General features: G+C 42.2%; 1 protein-coding gene across 1 annotated transcript in view; it reads left to right on the top strand.

Moving 5' to 3' along the window:
• Positions 1-20,263, top strand: part of WDR27 (WD repeat domain 27) — a 501,316-nt gene that overhangs the window by 241,112 nt on the left and 239,941 nt on the right. Inside the window, exon 19 of the mRNA XM_063443196.1 lies at positions 5,794-5,891. Within this exon, the coding sequence (XP_063299266.1) occupies positions 5,794-5,891 (98 nt within the window). The remainder of the gene's footprint in view (positions 1-5,793; positions 5,892-20,263) is intronic.

Genomic DNA, 20,263 nt, shown 5'->3' with positions numbered 1-20,263 from the left:
TGAATGGTGTCGGGAGCAAGAATTTGGCTTTATTGCTCATGGTAGCTCTGTTTGGAATGGAAATAAACTGTACAAAAAAGATGGTTTGCATCTTTCTCAAAAGGGAACAAATGTTCTCAGTGAGCAGTTCAGAGGTTTTGCTAGGATGTATTTAAACTAGGAGGGGGCGGGGGGCAAAAGGGTGATAAAACATCAATCCAATTGTCCCCCAAAACAAGGACAGAGGGTGCCTGTAGCAAGTGTGTTAAAAAATGATAAGCTTAGAGTCATGTCTACAAATGCTCGCAGTTTAGGGAATAAGATCCATGAACTTGTGGCAATAATGGCAACTGATAATGTAGATTTAGTCGCTGTTACTGAGACATGGTTTAATGAGAAAAATGACTGGGACATAGCAATACCAGGGTCTTTATATAGAAAAGACAGGGAAGGCAAGAAAGGGGGAGGGGTGGCCCTGTATGTAAAGGATAGCATAAAATCTAGCCTAATAAAGGTTAGTGAGGCAAACATAGAGTCTGTTTGGGTTACGTTAGAATTTGGTAATCACACAGTAACTCGTGTAGGTGTGATTTATAGGCCCCAGGACAAATTGAAGAGTTAGATAATCTACTAGTTGAAGAAATAGCTAAAATGACAATGAAGGGGGAAGTTATCATCATGGGTGACTTTAATCTTCCTGATGTGAATTGGAAAACAAAAATAGCTACTTGTGCCAGGAGCACACATATTCTAAACTCCCTACTGGGATTGTCTCTAAAACAAGTCGTTGAGGAGCCAACTCGTAAAGAGGCCATACTAGATTTAGTGTTAACAAATGGAGATTTGGTATCAGATATTACTGTAGGTGAAAGTTTAGGATCCAGTGATCATCAGTCAGTGTGGTTTAATATAAGAACAGTGACTGAGTCACACCACACAAAAACAAAAGTTTTAGACTTTAGAAAAACAGACTTTTCTAGAATATGTGTAAAGGAGTCATTATCAGACGGGAGCAATTTAAATGGAGTCCAAAAGAAATGAGATTATTTAAAAGTTGCACTACTGAAGGCAACATAAAATTGCATTAGGCTTGTCAGTAAAAGCAAAAAATTTAAGAAACCACTGTGGTACTCCGCAGATGTGGCCAAAATAGTAAAAAACAAAAAGTTAGCATTTAGTAATTATAAAAAAAAACAGAGTGAGGAAGACAGAATGACCTATAAGATTAGGCAGAAAGAGGCTAAACAAGTTATAAGAGCTTCCAAATCACACACACAAGAGAAAATAGCACAGTCAGTAAAAAAGGGGGACAAAACTTTTTTTAGATACCTAAATGAGAAAAGAAAAGTAAAACAAGGATTAGTTAGATTAAAAACAAAAAAAGGAAGGTATGTAGATGAGGATAAAGGTCTAGCTGACTGCCTCAATTAATATTTTTGTTCGGTATTTACAGATGAAAATGAAGGAAAGGGACCTCAGTTAAGAAAAAGGATAAATGAGTCATTTATTACACGTGAGTTTACAGAGGAAGAGGTTCTATTTCAACTGTCAAAAGTAAAGACAAATAAGTCAATGGGACCAGATGGAATACACCCAAAACAGATTTATTTAACCAATCATTGATAACAGGAGTAGTCCCAGAAGATTGGAAGTTAGCGAATGTTGTGCCCATTCACAAGAAAGGTAATAGGGAGGAGTCGGGCAACTGTAGGCCAGTAAGCCTTACTTCAGTAGTGGGGAAAGTGATGGAAACCATGTTAAAGGATAGGATTGTTGAACATCTAAAAACACATGGATTTCAAGATCAGAGACAACATGGGTTTACTTCAGGGAGATCATGCCAAACTAATCTTATTGATTTTTTTGATTGGGTAACTAAAATTATAGATCAGGGTGGTGCAGTAGACATTGCTTACCTAGATTTCAGTAAGGCTTTTGACACTGTTGCACATAGAAGGCTTATCAATAAACTACAATCTTTGAGTTTGGATTCCAATATTGTTGAATGGGTAAGGCAGTGGCTGAGTGACAGGCAACAGAGGGTTGTAGTCAATGGAGTATATTCGAAGCTTGGGCTTGTCACCAGTGGGGTACCTCAGGGATCTGTACTTGGACCCATTCTCTTTAATATTTTTATTAGTGATATTGCAGAAGGTCTTGATGGTAAGGTGTGTCTTTTTGCGGATGATACTAAGATATGTAACAGGGTTGATGTTCCAGGAGGGATAAGCCAAATGGCTAATGATTTAGGTAAACTAGAAAAATGGTCAGAGTTGTGGCAACTGACATTTAATGTGGATAAGTGCAAGATAATGCATCTTGGACGTAAAAACCCAAGGGCAGAGTACATAATATTTGATAGAGTCCTAACCTCAACATCTGAGGAAAGGGATTTAGGGCTGATTATTTCTGATGACTTAAAGGTAGGCAGACAATGTAATAGAGCAGCTGGAAATGCTAGCAGAATGCTTGGTTGTATAGGGAGAGGTATTAGCCGTAGAAAGAGGGAAGTGCTCATGCCATTGTACAGAACACTGGTGAGACCTCACTTGGAGTACTGTACACAGTACTGGAGACCGTATCTTCAGAAGGATATTGATACCCTAGAGAGAGTTCAAAGAAGGGCTACTAAACTGGTTCATGGATTGCAGGATAAAACTTACCAGGAAAGGTTAAAGGATCTTAACATGTATAGCTTGGAGGAAAGACGAGACAGCGGGGATATGATAGAAACATTTAAATACATAAAGGGAATCAGCACAGTAAAGGAGGAGACTATATTTAAAAGAAGAAAAACTACCACAACAACATTTATATATTTATCTCTTTACTTTTAAATTGAGATAACTAACATGATTTCAATTAATATTACCAAATATAAATATAAATGTATTGTGTCCCCAGATAAACAACAGTGTAAATTCAGAAAAGTAGAAATAAAGGGGGTTTAAACCCTGATATCGAAAGCTTTCATATATGCACACTATTTATCTTGATGAGATTTTTTTCTTAATCTTTCTAAATTTAAAGACTCTGTATCTATGTAAGATTATATCTTAAATTAAATGATCAAACTCTGAATGCCACAGAACTAACCCAATTCTATAAAATTGAAGATTGAGGGAAAAAAACTTCAAAACAAATTTGAGCTCTAAGTTAGAAATATTTTTCTTTACTTGTGAGTTAAGAATGATTTAATTAATAAAGAATGTATACCACATGTTACGGCACCCCCAGGCATAAAAGGGGTTAAAAGCCGTGTAGTAGATCTTCCCCTTCCAGAGATACAGGCACAGCTACTGCAGAACACCAAACTCCCGAACTGGATACAAAATAGCACTCCAACTCCCGAACTGGAACCTCACTAATAGCTGCTAGCAGACGAACAGGAAAAGCAGACAATCAGCTTACACTCCTGGCAATCAGTCTCTAACAGCATACAGTAAATCCCCCCAAGAACGAGACAAGGCTCCGTGTTGATGGTCAAGCAGTGGTCTGACAGAGCTGTGGGTTTATTGTTCTTATATACACATTAGTTCCACCCACAGGGTTTTGGAAAACAACCAATAAACACGTACAATACACTCAGACACTCCCACACGGAATCCTCCCCTCTGCCTGTGATACAATTACCTTACACAATGAGTAATGTAATTATCACAAGCAGAGAAATACAGTTTTTCCACATTATTCATAACTTTAAAAGTATGCATCACATTCACATAAAACTTACATTTTCAGAATCAGCATACCCCAAATATGATCATACAAATTGGTCCAGTGATTCAAAAGATAGATCGTAGTCCTTGGTGACCAAATGAAGCATGGCTTTTCTGCCCAAAACCAGTTCCACAGAGTCTTCTATCCTGGAGATAAATGGGAAGTAATCCAATTATCTCCAAGGACAGAGGCAAAACTCCATTGAACACACGGCAGCAAAAGACAATAAAATACATAAAAATATATAACTGTGCAGCCATTGCATAAACAGGTACATTCAACATATCCCCAGATAGCTCAGATCTGAGCACACATTATTACTGAATGGCGCTCAGATCACCCATATACAGTTCAGTTACCATGGAGCCAAAGTCTTTACCATAGTCTTTCATTATATGAATGGGCTCCAAGGCACAGCTATCTGGGGTATCACCGCTCAAACAGGGCAAGCACCAAATTACCTGGATTTCGTGTCTTTGCAGGGGAAAATCAAGCTTTTTAACATGGGGCCATAGTCCAGAGGCAACAGGCGGGCAACCAGGGTCCTCCAATGCAATGTGGCAAGATTGGTCTCGTCACACCACATCACTTGGTTGACAATCTGCTCCATTTTTCAGCTACTCAAAAAAAAAAAAAAGATACTGCCTAAAATATTAAAGCTTTTTAACTCTAACAATTAATATATAGGTTTTGAAATATGTAAACCTTCCCTGATATGTAAATGGTAATATGAATTGCACACTCAATTTCCTATGGAAAAGTGGTTGAAATGGATCAAACGAGTACTTCAGAGAATTCACTGTATCTCTATGCTAGAGCTAGATGGTATCTAGTTCCCAAAAGACTTGAAATGATTTCTAGAAACAACTCTGATATACGTTGGAGATGTCAATCAGACATAAGACGTTTGCTACATATCTGGTGGGATTGTATAAAGTTGGAAACAATCCAATTCCCAATTAAAATCTGCCTACATCAACTATTTCATATAGACATCACTTCCTCTATATTCTTATAGAATATTGATTTTTCATTTTGCAATAAAAGTAAATAATTATTTAATAACTCATATTCTGTTTGCAACTAATATTGTTATAGTCTGTAATTGGAAATCAAAATTGGCCATCTATATGCAATCAAATCTCATATCAATACAGGATGGAATGCAGCTTTAATATAATTAGAAATACAATTGAAAAATGTTAGTCCAGGTGGCTACCCTGTAAGAAATATATAGACCCCTAAACTAGGATAACACACATCTACGGAATTTAGCAAAAACATTTTCATTGCCTTTTACTATACTCTTTCTCTGCTTCGTATAGCACAATAGCTCTGATCTTCACTGGGCTCCCCGATAATGGGTTGTATGAAATAATTACATATTTGTATTTTATTGTGTTAAATATTTTTCTACGTTTTTGGATTTGTCTTGTCTGTTTGTTAAAACTGATAACTACATACTAATATATGCTATTTATACAAAATATTTATTATATCATTGTTTTTAGAAAATACAAACATGAATAATAAACAAAAAAAAAAAGTACTTCAATAAAGATTTATAAATGAAAATTGAACTTGATGGACTTCAGTTTTATTTCCACCTAGATTACTATGTGCATACTGTTGGATGAAATTGGGACAGCAATAGAGGCAGTAAAAACTCCTTATTTGCTGTGTCAGAGCCAGGTAGCTGGCTTATAGCGACAGTAATTTTTACATATCGCTGCAATTTTGAGTCAATCAGCATTTATGGGCCACGCCACAGTTAAAATCATGAAAAAAAAAAAAAATCATATTTGCTAAATATATCCTCAATGAATATATGCATGCATTTTTTTTCATGCATGTATTCATTTGGGGCATATGGACTTGCAAAAGCTACAGGAATTTTTAATTGACTTTATGGATGTGGAGTGGACGACCATTATGGGTGGACCATCACACTTTACACCATAGCCTTTGTAATCATGCAAAGTTGTAGATTGCTTAAAGTAACCCATTTAAGAAGTACAATCTCACAACAAATTTAATAACAGAACGGAATTATAGTTTTACTACTTATATGTATGTTTTTATTTTTCATTACAGGGCTCAGCATTCACCTCTCAGCAACCTGAAGCTTATAATCTTTTTGTGACAACTGCTGTTGGTGATGGCCTAAAATTGTGGGATGTAAGAAATCTACGGTATGAAAAAGCACCTTTATATGTGTATATGTGCTTCACACTATGTAAAATCATTGTCTCATGCAAACTATAGTCTGATTAAGACCTTGAGGATTATTCACTAAAATTAGAATTCAGGAGGGGGCATGGCTAATCAAGGATGCCAAATTAAATTTTTTTAACCAGATTAATATTACAGCTCTAGCTATGATAAGTAAATCATGGAAAAAACTGGAGGCGCCGACCATAACTTAGTGTTTACAACTAATTGACACAACCCAATTCTACGAATCCTCGTGCAGGGCGGCTCTCTCCACTAAGGCAACCTTTTGGAGCAAAGCCTGCCAGATGTGGGATATCTTTAAAGGCCACGACCCCCAACTCAGATAAACTCAGAGTCAGATAAACTTGTCTCGAAGTCTCACCAGCCGAGTTCATAAAAAACCAAACCTGTTCATAATACACCAACTGTACTGTGATAGTGGTTCATATGTATATATCACCACCAATAACCCCTTCCAAATGGGATGCCCGCAGTTGCCTCTGGAAAACCCAGGCATGACACTTAATCAAACATGACACGAATAAGGCTAAATCTAGCTCTCTACATCCATGTCCCTTACCCCCTCTTTCCCCTATACCATATCCTCATATTATTAAAACTTATTAAAACTGTTCATAATGATGCAGAATATTGTTTTCTGTATACCATATATGACTTGACTTAACTTACTTCTCTTCTGTATATTTTGTATACCCTGCATAACATGTGACACAGAATGTACATTGTGGATGTGAAATTTACTTAATAAAAAAAAAAAAAGAATTTAGGAGAACTGAGTGTCTTTGTAGAGCAGAGCACAGTTAATGTAATGCTACGCCCATTAGCTTATGCTTTTGGCTTCCCAGAGTAACGTCTACCTCACAAACCTGTCTCTTGCTTTCACCTAAAGGGCCACACTCCACTCTCACCTCCAGTTCTGCTACTTTCCCACCATGTTTATTTGCTATCTCCCTCAATACCCTTCCTATTGTGTTCTATGCAGAGGCGGCTCTCTAATTAGGCAATTTAGGTGGCCACTTAAGGCCTCACGCTTGTTGTGGCCTCACGGCTGCCTAAATTGCCTTAGGGCAGACTGAACTGTCGGGTCCTCGGTCTGTGACCGAGGACCTGTCAGGTGAGAGGTGGCCCGGCGGCTTGCCCAGTATGCCGCCGGGTGCGGGACCCCTCCACATGGTCTACCCATACAGAGAGCCGAGCCTCAGATCTGCAGCTCCACCAGGTGCAGAGTTTCAGATCTTGTGATGTGGTTCTCGCGACCTCACAGAGCGTTGCCGCGGGTTACCATGGCAGTGCTTTGACCAGAGACGCGCGCATAGCTGCAGACAGGATAGTTATCCCACCAGACCACAAGGGACTAACATAAAAAAGGTATTTCATTGTGTGGAGGCTTGTCACAGCCTCCACACTCCTTGCCACCCACACTGATTCTCACATACTGTCCCCCACACTGTCATACACCCTGCCCCCCACACTGTCATACACCCTGCCCCCCACACTGTCCCCTCCACAGCCCTGCCCCCACCCACACTGGCGTTCACCATGCCCCCACACTGTTGTACAACCTGCCTCCACACACTGTCGTACAACCTGCCCCCACACACTGTTGTACACCCTGCCCCCACACACTGTCGTACACCCAACCCCCTCACACTGTTGTACACCCTGCCCCCTCACACTGTTGTACACCATGCCCCCTCACACTGTTGTACACCCTGCCCCCTCACACTGTTGTACACCCTGCCCCCCCACTGTCATACACCCTGCCCCCACACTGTCACACATTCTGCCCCCTCACACTTTCATACACCATGCCCTCCCCACACTGTCATACACCCTGCCCACTCACTGTCATTTACCCTGCCCCCCTCACTGTCACACACACTCACACACTTCCCACACTGTCACACACCTTGCCTTCCCACACTGTCACACACCCTGCCCCCCACATCCTGTCTCACACCCTGTCTTCCCACACTTACACCATCCTCTACACTCCCCCCCACAGTGTCACCTTCCTCCACCCTGTCCCCCTACACTGTCACCTTCTTCCACACTGCCACCCCCACTCTGTCACCTACCTACACACTGTCACCCACCCACCCACACCATGCCCCCAACTGTCACCTTCCTCCACACTGTCGCCTTTCCACACACTGTCCCCCAATATTGTCAGTCCCCAACACTGTCACTGATACATACAGTCACGCCTCCCAAACACTGCCCCCCACACTGTCACCAACACACAAACTGTCACCGTTTCTACACTGTAACCCTCCCAACACTGCCCCACACATTCTCACCTACCCACTGTCACAATTCCACACACATAAAGTCTACCCCCAAACTGTCACCCTCCAACACACACATACAGTCAACCCCCAAACTGTCACCCCTCCACATGCTGTCATACCCCTTCACCCACATTAACCTCTCCTAATCTTGTCGCTTTCACCCCCTCCATCCATACCACATTTTCCTGCATTCGCTCTTCCACACTCACCCTATCACATTAATCCCCCTACTTATCACACTCATCTTCTCTCGTACGGTCACACTCACTCCCAACCCTGTCACACTCATCCTCTTTTACATTAACACCTCCAGTCCTGCCACTTATCCTGCCTAATGATTCCACACTCACCGTGTCACATAATCCTGTCAGACTCACCTTCCCTCGCCCTGTCACACTCCATCCTCCATCTGTAAAACACATAACCCCAATCCTGTCAAACTCACCCCCCCTTCACCCTGCCACACTCGCCCTATCACATTAACCTGTCATATGACCCTCTCTAATCCTGTCACTCTCACCTCCCCTGGCCCTGTCACACTCCCTCCTTCCCTCCTTCATCCATGCCACACTCAACCCAACCCTGCCACACTCATCCTGTCCCATTAACGCCTCTAATACTGTCACACTTTCTTCCCCTCAACCTGTCACACTCCTTCCCTCAACCATGTTACACTCACTGCCCAACCATGTCTCATTAATCCCCTCACCCTACCACAGTTACCACTTTGCTCACCGTCACATCCTGAATACATTCACCATACACACAATCATGGTCACAGGCAGCTCCCCCAAACACACAAAACACCGCAATCAGCTACCCCATACACATACAGTTCCATAAACAAACATACACATGCTCACAGAGACATACATTCACAAACATGGATTCTCACGGTCAGACAACACTGTCAGGCACATACACAGGTAGACAATGCCAGGTACACTCACACATTCACACAGCCAGATACACATCGTGACTGCATGTCTGCATTTGTCAGTGTGTGTTTCTGTGTGCATGTGCATATATGAGTGTGAATGTATTTTGTATCATATATGTGTGCATGTAACAGTGTGTAAATGTGTGCATGTATTAGTGTGTTTCTGTGGTTGCAATGTGAGGGTGGTATGGTACGGCAAAGCAAAGGTAAAGTGGCAAGATATACAATCTAAATTATATACTGCATTCACAAAACATGGAGACATGTAAATAACATATGGGATAATATATATTTTAAGGGATTACAGAATGTGTGGGGGAAATGTCTATGTGACATTTTTCTTATCTGTAACTTTATTATTTTGTAGTTTTTTTTTTTTTTTAAAGGTTTTATTTTTACCCAATCAAAATTTTTATTTCTGTTTGCAATAACCCCTGCACACTGGCACTTCTGTATACATGACTGCCAGACTATGCAACCATACACGGCAATCATGTATAAACAATGAGCATCACTGCAAATTAATTTAGTTTGCAAATTATGCCATAATTACAGTCAGAGAGCTCACAACAGAGTGGCACAATGAGCCGCAACAATGCAAGCCTCTGAACAATGAATAAATGAATCCAGCGTTGCAAGCCCTCCTTTCAATATAACTGCAACTCATTATACACACACGATGCAAACTCTATATATTGTTTTACTATAAGTGTTAGTGGGGGCCTCATGTTAGAGTTTCGCGTGAGGCCTCACAAAGTCTAGAGCCGCTGGTTATATGCCCCACTTTCCCCGGACTGTAAGCTCATTTAAGCAGGGTCCTCATCTACCTGTTCCTGTAACATTTAGCTATTGTCTCATTTGTTAAATTCCCTTTTTAATGTAAGACGCTGCGGAATAAGCTGGCGCTATATAAATGCCAATAATAATAATAATACTCTGTAAATCAGGACAGAATACATGATTTTGTTGGAAAACGTTTCTTTAGGTGCAATACACATTATTGTAGGCAAAAATCTTTTTCATGGTAAAAAAAGTTATATATCTGTCATATGGTAAAATTGCCAAAGAGGCCAAAATTGGTTAAATATCAAACTAAAAAGTTAGCTATTGCTTCTGCTACCAAAAAACCCAAAAACATTTTTTAAAAGGGGTTTCCTACAATAAAGACACACAGAGGAGGTGAGTGTTATTTTACCTAACTTTGCTGTTTTGTATTAAACTAGGTTCAGGGAAAAGGGAATTGTCATTTTTAGAGAAGTGACAGTTCCTCTGTAAGTTCCAATACAATTACCGTATATACTCGAGTATAAGCCGAGTTTTTCAGCCCATTTTTTGGGCTGAAAAACCCCAACTCGGCTTATACTCGAGTCAAGGTCTGTATTATGGCAATTTGCATTGCCATAATACAGACCGGGGGAGAGGGGGGCTGGCAGAGCTGTACTTACCTGTTCTGCAGCTCCTGTCAGCTCTCTCCTCCTCCGCGCCGTCCGTTCAGCACCTCGGTCAGCTCCCAGTGTAAGTCTCGCGAGAGCCGCGGCTCTCGCGAGACTTACAATGTGAGCTGATAGAAGGAGCTGCACGGACGGCGCAGAGGAGGAGGAAGCTGACAGGAGCTGCAGAACAGGTAAGTACAGCTCTGCCAGCCCCCCTCTCCCCCCACTGAACTGCCACTGGACCACCAGGGAAGGAGAGCCCCCCTCCCTGCCATGTATCAAGCAGGGAGGGGGGACGAAAAAAAAAAAAAATAAGAAATAATAATAAAAAAAAAAAATAATAATAATAAAAAAAATATATAAAAAAAAGGGTGTATAAGGACCACTGTGGGAGGGGGGGGGGGGGGTATAAGGACCACTATGGGAGGGAGGGGGGGGGATATGGACCACTATGGGAGGGAGGGGGGTATAAGGACCGCTATGGGAGGGAGGGGGGGGTATAAGGACCGCTATGGGAGGGAGGGGGGGATAAGGACCACTATTGGAGGGAGGGGGTGGGATAAGGACCACTATGGGAGGGAGGGGGGGTATAAGGACCACTATGGGAGGGAGGGGGGGGATAAGGACCACTATGGGAGGGAAGGGGGGGATAAGGACCACTATGGGAGGGAGGGGGGGATAAGGACCACTATGGGAGGGAGGGGGGGAAAAGGACCACTATACCACTATGGAAGGGAGGGGGGATAAGGACCACTATCGGAGGCAGGGGGGTGGGATAAGGACCACTATCGGAGGCAGGGGGGTGGGATAAGGACCACTATGGGAGGGAGGGGGGGGAGAAAAGGAACACTATGGGAGGGAGGGGGGGATAAGGACCACTATGGGAGGAAGGGAGGGGGGGATAAGGACCACTATGGGAGGGAGGGGGATAAGGACCACTATGGGAGGGAGGGGGATAAGGACCACTATGGGAGGGAGGGGGGGGATAAGGACCACTAGGGGAGGGAGGGGGGGATAAGGACCACTAGGGGAGGGGAGGGGGAAGTAAGGACCACTAGGGGAGGGGAGGGGGAAGTAAGGACCACTAGGGGAGGGGTGAGTCAGGACCACTGGGGGAGGGGGGTGAAGGAACACGGGGGTGGGGAGGTAAGGATCACTGAGGGAGGAGGAGGGGAGGTCAGGACATATGGGGGGGGCAAATATCCTTGCACCGGCCCTGCACACACTGCATTCATACACTGCATTCATACACACACTGCATTCATACACACACTGCACTCATACACACACACTGCACTCACACACACTGCACTCACACACACTGCATTCATACACACACACACTGCAACATACACACGCTGCACTCATACACACGCTGCACTCATACACACACACGCTGCACTCATACGCACACACGCTGCACTCATACGCACACACGCTGCACTCATACGCACACACTGCATTCATTATACACACACTGTAAATAAATATTCAATTAATATATTTTTTTTAGGATCTAATTTTATTTAGAAATTTACCAGTAGCTGCTGCATTTCCCACCCTAGTCTTATACTCGAGTCAATACGTTTTCCCAGTTTTTTGGGGAAAAATTAGGGGCCTCGGCTTATATTCGGGTCGGCTTATACTCGAGTATATACGGTAGTTTTATCCTCATAGTATTATAAGGCATACTTTAAGTAATACAATGACGCCAGGGAACTGTTACAGCAAGCTGGAGTGGTTATATTGCCCCTGTAAATAGTTTTTGTAAATGTCATTATCACTACTGCCCTCTAATGACTCTGCCAGAGGTAAAGTTACACCTCTGGCAGCAATATGGAACATTGACATTTCTTCCATCTTCCTTGGAATTGTGTCCTGTTTTCTCCCCTAATTCAACATTTAATGTGCTGTCAAGATGTGGAGTCTGGGTAAAAGGTTTCTCCAAGTTGCAAGCTAGATTTTGTCTCTTATGAAATGTATCTTGATATGCCCTATGTTGCGTAAGTTGGCTTAAACTTCTTGAGGCATAATGATTGTGCTATGTACTATGTATTCTGTATGATTCTCTCATGTCTCTTTTGTGTAATTTTTGTGTATTTTTTAACAAAAATAAATAAATGTCAAATCAGTGACGTTGTCATGGTGCTTGGAGTAACATTTTAAGGTCCATTTAGTGAGTCAGAACTGTAGCCATGTTGTGACCATTAGGAAAGAAAATGATTTACCAGTAAACGGAAATTTCATTTTCTTGTGTATGTCTTGTGGAGCTCAGTATTAAATTTCACAGTAAAATAAATTGAGTATGATAAAAATACGTACAACATTTAATATTGAATGCTGATAATACCACAAATACCTCTTGCCTTTTAAGGAATGTGGTTTAGGCTTTAATGACAGAGATATTATGTCTATACTTTTGGTGAGTACTAATTTGTTTATTCCTTTTCACATATGTGGAAAAATCATACTGTGAGCAAAGTTAATTTTCATTTGAGAGTAATCATTATGTATACACTGTGGGTAACGCTTGTTTTGATGATCTAATGTAATTTTAGGTTGCAGTGGTCGTGTGGTTCCATAAATGTTGCTTGGTCTTGAGTTTGTATACTTTGAAAAGTATGTGTAAATTCACTTTATCATCATGTAGGTATGTTCTCTTGGCTGAAGATAAATTGTTTTGTTCTATGTAGTGCTTTACATACCATTTGGTTTAAATTTAAAGGGACACTATAGTCACCCAGACCACTTCAGCTCAATGAAGTGGTCTGGGTGCAATGTCCCTCAGGTTTTAACCCTTCACATGCAAACATAGCAGTTTCAGAGAAACTCAGGGCACTATAGTGTCAGGAAAACCGCTTTGTTTTCCTGACACTATAGTGATCCTTTAATTATTCACTATCAGTTGCAATTCCTTTAACCCCTTAAGGACCAAACTTCTGGAATAAAAGGGAATCATGACATGCCACACATGTTGTGTCCTTAAGGGGTTAAAGGCTGTTTTATACAAAATATACATCCATGACAGGAATCAAACTATTTTTAATGAGTAAAAATATTTTTTGGGGGGCTTAACTTGGATGCAGAGCAGAGCAGAATTGTGAGTCTCCGCTCTGATGACCCCTTTAACAGTACAAAAAGTGCAGATTTGAGGCCGCATCGGATATGAGGTGAAGGCTTGGGAGCAGCATAAGTAGCCCTCAGCAGCAAATAAAGAAAGCCAAGGGCAAGGATGGCACCGATGTTTGCCCTGGCACATGGACCACAAGTTGTGAATCAGCTGTCACAGACTTACCTGCACCTGGTGCCCACGCCAATCCACTCCGTGGGCCACGCAGGCAGAAAACACAGCGCGGAGGCACTGTTTCAGTTCAGAATAGAGAATAAAGTAAGACTTACATTCGGCCCAGCGAACAGCTCCCTCTGCTGATTGCATGCTGCAATACTCTGGTATTTTGTCATTTTATACATACATACATATATATATATATATATATATATATATATATATATATATATATATATATACATACAATCCAAAGAGTGGGAGCAGTTTACCTGATACTCAAGAGGTAATGCAATACAACATGTTTGGTTATGTTTGTGGTATGTTTACTATAAAAAGAAGAATGCATTTGTTATTGTTTTTTTTTTCCTAGACAGCTTTTTAATGGATGCTCATTTATGCTAACAGGGTAACAATCTCCAGCCAGTTGAATTTATTTTCAGTCTAGATGATCATTTTCATGTCACAGATATATTCTTTGTCATATTGATGATTTTGTAATATAAACCGTAATATAGCATTCATGTGTGTTTTCACAGTCAAATCATGGTCTCCATTCCAATAATCTCAAAAAAAAAATCAGGAAAGATTTAGTTGGCACAGTTCAGTATGCTAATATAAACAGTTCATGTTTCCATCACATCTGCTATAGCCATTCTAGATACAGAATTGTGTAACTTCAGATTCCATAGGATTAGCATGCAGTAATACATATTCAAACACAGGACATATCTTTCAAAACACCACAAAATATATATCAATATTTTGTAATTCCCTGTTCATGTTTAAGGCATTTGGTCATTTATTAAAAAAAGAAATATAAAGAAATGTAATATCCACATTAAAAAAAAGAGGACAACATATACATGTCATGCATATATATTTTCTGATTGTATTACTATAGAGAAATTTGTGCTTATAGTATATGGCTATTGTAACTTACTAAGTATATCTCAGGCTTTCTTTGATATCAAATAGGAGCACCCAAGTTGCTTAATATATCATGTCCCAATACAGATCTGTACAACCCAAAATTTGAGATTGGTTATTAAATTAAAAGTATGAGCATAAACCAGCGGATTGTATGATCTTAGTCAACAGTATGCAAAAAAATCCTAGTATTTATCTCTATGTTCTCCCTTTTAAATAAGGCACACGGGAATTTGAATGCTGTTACACACTCCTTGTAATTTTACACATAACTGGCAAAAGTAAATGAAAACACTAGATATTTTTCAAAATTAGGGCATTTGGACAAGTATATTTTTTGGACTTTTAGCTAACTAAATGAATTGTGTGTAAATGATCAAAGTTATAACTGTGTTTTGTTCCCATTATTTTTCCCATTACTGTTTGAAATGTATTTCCTATTAAAGGAACACAGTGTTATTAGAGAAGAGTAAAAACAATAGTTTTTTTTTTCTATATGTTTATTTAACAGTAATTTCCTTCTTTCTCATTTGAGAAACTTACACTTTATTAGTAATGACAAGGTAGGGTTTTCTTCTAAATACAAATATATAAAACCCTTCACATAAAGGTACACTTTCAGCAAACACTCCAGACACTCCAAACACACAGTGCACTATAGTGGTTATAGTGCCAAGAGTGCCCTGGTACCCCTCTGTGTAACTAGAAACCACGGGGCCCCGATGCGAAAATTGCGCTGGGCCCCCCATATATGTCTCCCCCGTCCTCCCATATGCCCCCCCCCCACATGCAGACAAACAGGTGAACATGCAGACACACACACATACGCATATACAAAGACAAACACATACATACATACAAACGCACACAGACGCACATACACTCAGACACACATACATACAGACACACATGCACACACACAGAAACATACATACATTCACATGCATACAAAAATGTACAGTGACACATACATACAAACACACACACATACATATAGACACACAAACATACAGAGACAAATACACTAACACACATACATACAGAGACACACACATATACATACAAAAACACACACATGCAAAATGTTTTAGTCACCCTCTTGTTTCCTACCCTTTAGGTGCAGGAGGGGGGCTTTCCCTTGGGTACAGTGGCTCCAGCTGATGGGAGTCAGAGTTCCTACTCTGACTCCCTCCTCTCCTGCCTCATCCCTTGCGGCACAGTGATTGCTGGGAGGAAGAGACCAGGGCAATCAGTTCCTTCCAGCTCTGATATCATCACAGGGGGCCCGGTTCAGCACCGCAGCCCGATTAAGCGCCCCTGGATATTCATTGCCATCGGTTGGCCCTAACAGCATGGGCCACCTGATGGGCCCCTGAACGTGTGGCTCCGACGATTAAACCACGCGGGCCGGGGCCGCGTTACATAGCCGCCACTGTTGATACCTCTTTAATGTAATAAATTGCTAATGTTTTGACTTCTTATCTGGGGGTGACTTCTGTCCGTAAAAACTGGAAGCTCCTGCAAGAAGCTAGTTGTCCTGATCTAAGCCCTGCTGAGCAGGATTAGCTAATTGGATGAGAGTGTCAGCTGATCACTTCTAACCAATAAGCTAAGCCATGCATTGCCAGGCTTAGGTAAGTCAGAGAGCTTCTCACTCTTATAGAGACAGGGGCCAATGCCTGGCAGACCCTAGGTAAGAAGTGAAACCGCTAACAGCTGTATACTACTTACATGGGGGAATGGGTGCAAGCGCACTACTGGCACCATAACCACTGCAGTTCACTGTAGTCATTATAGTTCTTGGAGTGTTCTTTTAAGTGAATGGTTTTCTATATTTGTATATCAGAAGTAAACCCTACCTGTCAGTAAGCACACATTGTAATTTGTCAGAGTTTTCTCAAATGAGAGAGAATTACATATTTTCTTGTGTCCTTATAAAAAAAAAAAAAAAACACTTAAAAACCCAACCCTCAATGGAACTGCATATCTACCTTCCATGGTGTTCCTGCAGGACCATCTGGTTAGCTTTTTAGAATTAGGCAAGGCCATGCAAAATTGTACTCATTGGCTGAGGGTGTCAGTTGTGTGCTCTCAGCCAATGAGGTTGGTCCTGGATCACCTATGCTTACCTGAACACACCTATTACCTATGCTTAGCTGAACCTAGATGTCTGGCTTCTTCTGCAGGAGAAATCTGGATGTTCAGGCAAAACACAGACTTGGGTAAGTTATAAAACTGTTATCAAATGGTTTGACAAATTCCACCTGAATAATACTAGGGCACTCTAGCTGTGATGGTGCTTGGAGTGTTCTTTTGAGGGGTTGAGGACCACCAATAGTGCAGGTTATAGGAATTAACATTCCTGTTCAAGTTGTGATATTGATAAATCCTGGACCATGGTGATCCTACCTTGACAAATGGTTTCCAAAATTAGTATCTCTGCTTTGTAGCATTATTACTTTGCTATCTAATGTGTAGGTCAAAGTATCATTAAAATCGTAATTTATCAGGGGCGTGGCCAACTACCGAGGTGGAGGGCCGCATGGAGTAGGAGCTCCGGCACAAAAGACCCTAAAAAGGCTGATATATCGAAGCGAAACACCGTCTAAACGCTTCCGAGCACGGTACCTGCCTCACTGCGCAAGATGGCACCGGCAAAACAGACACAACTCACGGACCCAGTCCGCACTGCTAAAAAGGATAAACCGCGGCCCACCCAAGAGGGCGAGGACGGACCGCAGACCTCGCAAGGAGGAACAAGAATGTGACACAGGCCACTACACTGATGCACCTGTGACTGAAAGGAGGCTGTATGCTATGCTTCAAGAATTTAGAGTATCGCTCCATTATGACTTCAAAAAGGTCACCAGCGAGTTGAGAAAATATATAAATGACATCGGTGAGCGCGCCAAACGTCTTGAGGCACGCACTGATGAAATATGCTCAGAGCAAAATGGCTTGGCAGAGACTGTACACCAACTAACAATGGAACACCAGCAGCTTAAGCGGAAGATGGCTGACATAGAGGATAGATCCAGGAGGAACAATGTCCGCTTCAGGGGGATCCCAGAGTCGGTCTCGAGGGATGCACTAGTGACATACCTGTTGGGTATATGCAAAGCACTCTCACCAAACATTGCAGACTCGGAATGGATCATGGACAGAGCACACCGACTTCCGCGACCACCGAGACTCGCCCAAGATACCCCGAGAGACACGGTGGTGTGGTTCCACTACTTTAGCACGAAAGAAACGCTGCTGTCCACAGATCGAAAACTGCAGAAATTGCCGGACCCTTATGAAGCAATCCATCTAAAGATTATCGTGTGGAAAGATGGTAAAAACTACACAGCGGAAGAACCTGAGGTGTCCTTGATGTAATGTCCCTTGATTGTCCCTGCTCGCCGATAGTAGCCCACCCAAATTCCTAATAAAACACTACACCCAAGATTATCTAAAGGGGTATCCATATACTTTCACAGGGACTGGGCCTTCTCCCTCACCAAACAACACACGGGCAAGGATGGGAGGTTATTAATATTAGTGGGATCGCTCAATGGCCTCCAAATAACGGTGGCATCTCTGTATGCCCCCAACGACACCCAAAAATCCTTTTTACCCACGGCCCTCAGGAAGATTGACCGGCATAAACAGGGACACACAATAATATGTTGTGACTTTAACTGCACGCCAGACCCATACATGGACATATGCAGAACGAACCACAAGCCGCCAGAAAGCAGGTCGGTTTCCCTGGGGAACCACCTATCACAATTACTACACACTCATGACTATTATGACGTATGGCGCAACCTGAACCCACGGTCTAGGGACTATACCTATTATTCACGAGTCCACATGACATACTCCAGGATAGACCTATGCCTATTTGACAAACACACTGTATCACATGCACTCACAGGGCGCGTCGGCTCCATCACCTGGTCGGACCACACACCTATCATGATCACAATGCAAACACCTCACCCTGCTAGAGGAAGAGGCACGTGGAGGTTGAATGAGGCGACACTAGATGCCCCGCAACACCTCAAGTCCGTAGAATCCCATTTAAAACACTATTTCTCAGACCACGCACACTGCTCGACTCCACTGACGACTCAATGGGAAGTGCACAAGGCGGTAATGCGAGGTCACCTAGTACAAATTGGATCCATGGCAAAAATAACCCATAATCAGGAACAGATGGACCTAGAGCAGGAAATCTCCACGATCGAAGCCCAACATAAAACAAACCCTACAATACGGGTCCACAAACGTCTAGTAACTTTAAAAGCAAAACTAGAAGCAGTACAACTGCACACGACTGAGAGGCACATGCGCTATCTCAAACAAGCCTACTACATAACAGGGAACAGAGCGGGCAAAAGATTAGCTAATAAACTAAAACAGAGACATATACAATCCAAAATACCCTTCCTCACTTCCACGGTAGGGGCCAAACTTTATCATCCCCAAGACATTGTCAACGAACTCGCAAAATACTATGAAACACTATACCAACTAGGCAATGATTAGGAGACCCATCAACCAACTAGGGAGGAAATAGAGCAGTTCTTGACGCAAACAAATCTACCCCGACTGTCGCCAGACCAAGCGGACTCGCTCACACAACCGTTCACTGAAGAAGAGGTCGCATCAGCGATCCGATCGCTCCCTAAACATAAAGCACCCGGCCCGGATGGCCTGTTCAACTACTATTATATAAAGTTAGCAACACAACTCACCCCCCACCTCACTACACTCTTTAACTATATTAAAAACTCAGGCGACATCCCACGGGACATGCTAGGTGCATATATTGTCACTCTGCCCAAACCCAACAAACCCCCCACGGTATGCGCCACCCTCCGTCCCATCTCCCTCCTCAATGCGGACGTAAAGCTAAATGCCAAATTAGTGGCGACGAGGCTCAAGCCTCTCCTGACCACGCTGATATCCGCGGAGCAAGCAGGTTTCTTGTCTGGTAGGCAAGTGGGGGACATCACCAGACATTTCCTGAACTTCATTGATTGGGCCAACCGTTCCTCCCAAAAGGGGCTGATCCTAGCTTTGGACGCCGAAAAGGCGTTTGATCACCTACACTGGGGTTATATGGAAAGGACCCTAGTGGCAATGAATTTCCCCCCCGAATTCATTCGTAGTATCTTAGCACTCTATAAACAGCCCTCGGCCAAAGTCTTCAGCACCGGCTTTCTTTCAAATTAATTCGACATCCTCAATGGCACACGCCAAGGGTGCCCGTTATCCCCGTTCATCTTCATTATATTTCTAGAACCGCTCATAAGACAAATTAATCAACACACGCAAATCATGGGACTACACACACCAGGGGGCATCAAGAAACTAGCACTCTTTGCGGACGACATCCTGCTTTTCGTCACGAAACCAGTCGCTTCTATCCCGGAGTATAAAACCCAAGCATTACCTA

Source organism: Pelobates fuscus, chromosome 2, assembly GCF_036172605.1.
Source record: "Pelobates fuscus isolate aPelFus1 chromosome 2, aPelFus1.pri, whole genome shotgun sequence".
Classification (NCBI taxonomy): Eukaryota; Metazoa; Chordata; class Amphibia; order Anura; family Pelobatidae; genus Pelobates; species Pelobates fuscus.
This window is presented reverse-complemented; position numbering and strand designations above follow the sequence as displayed.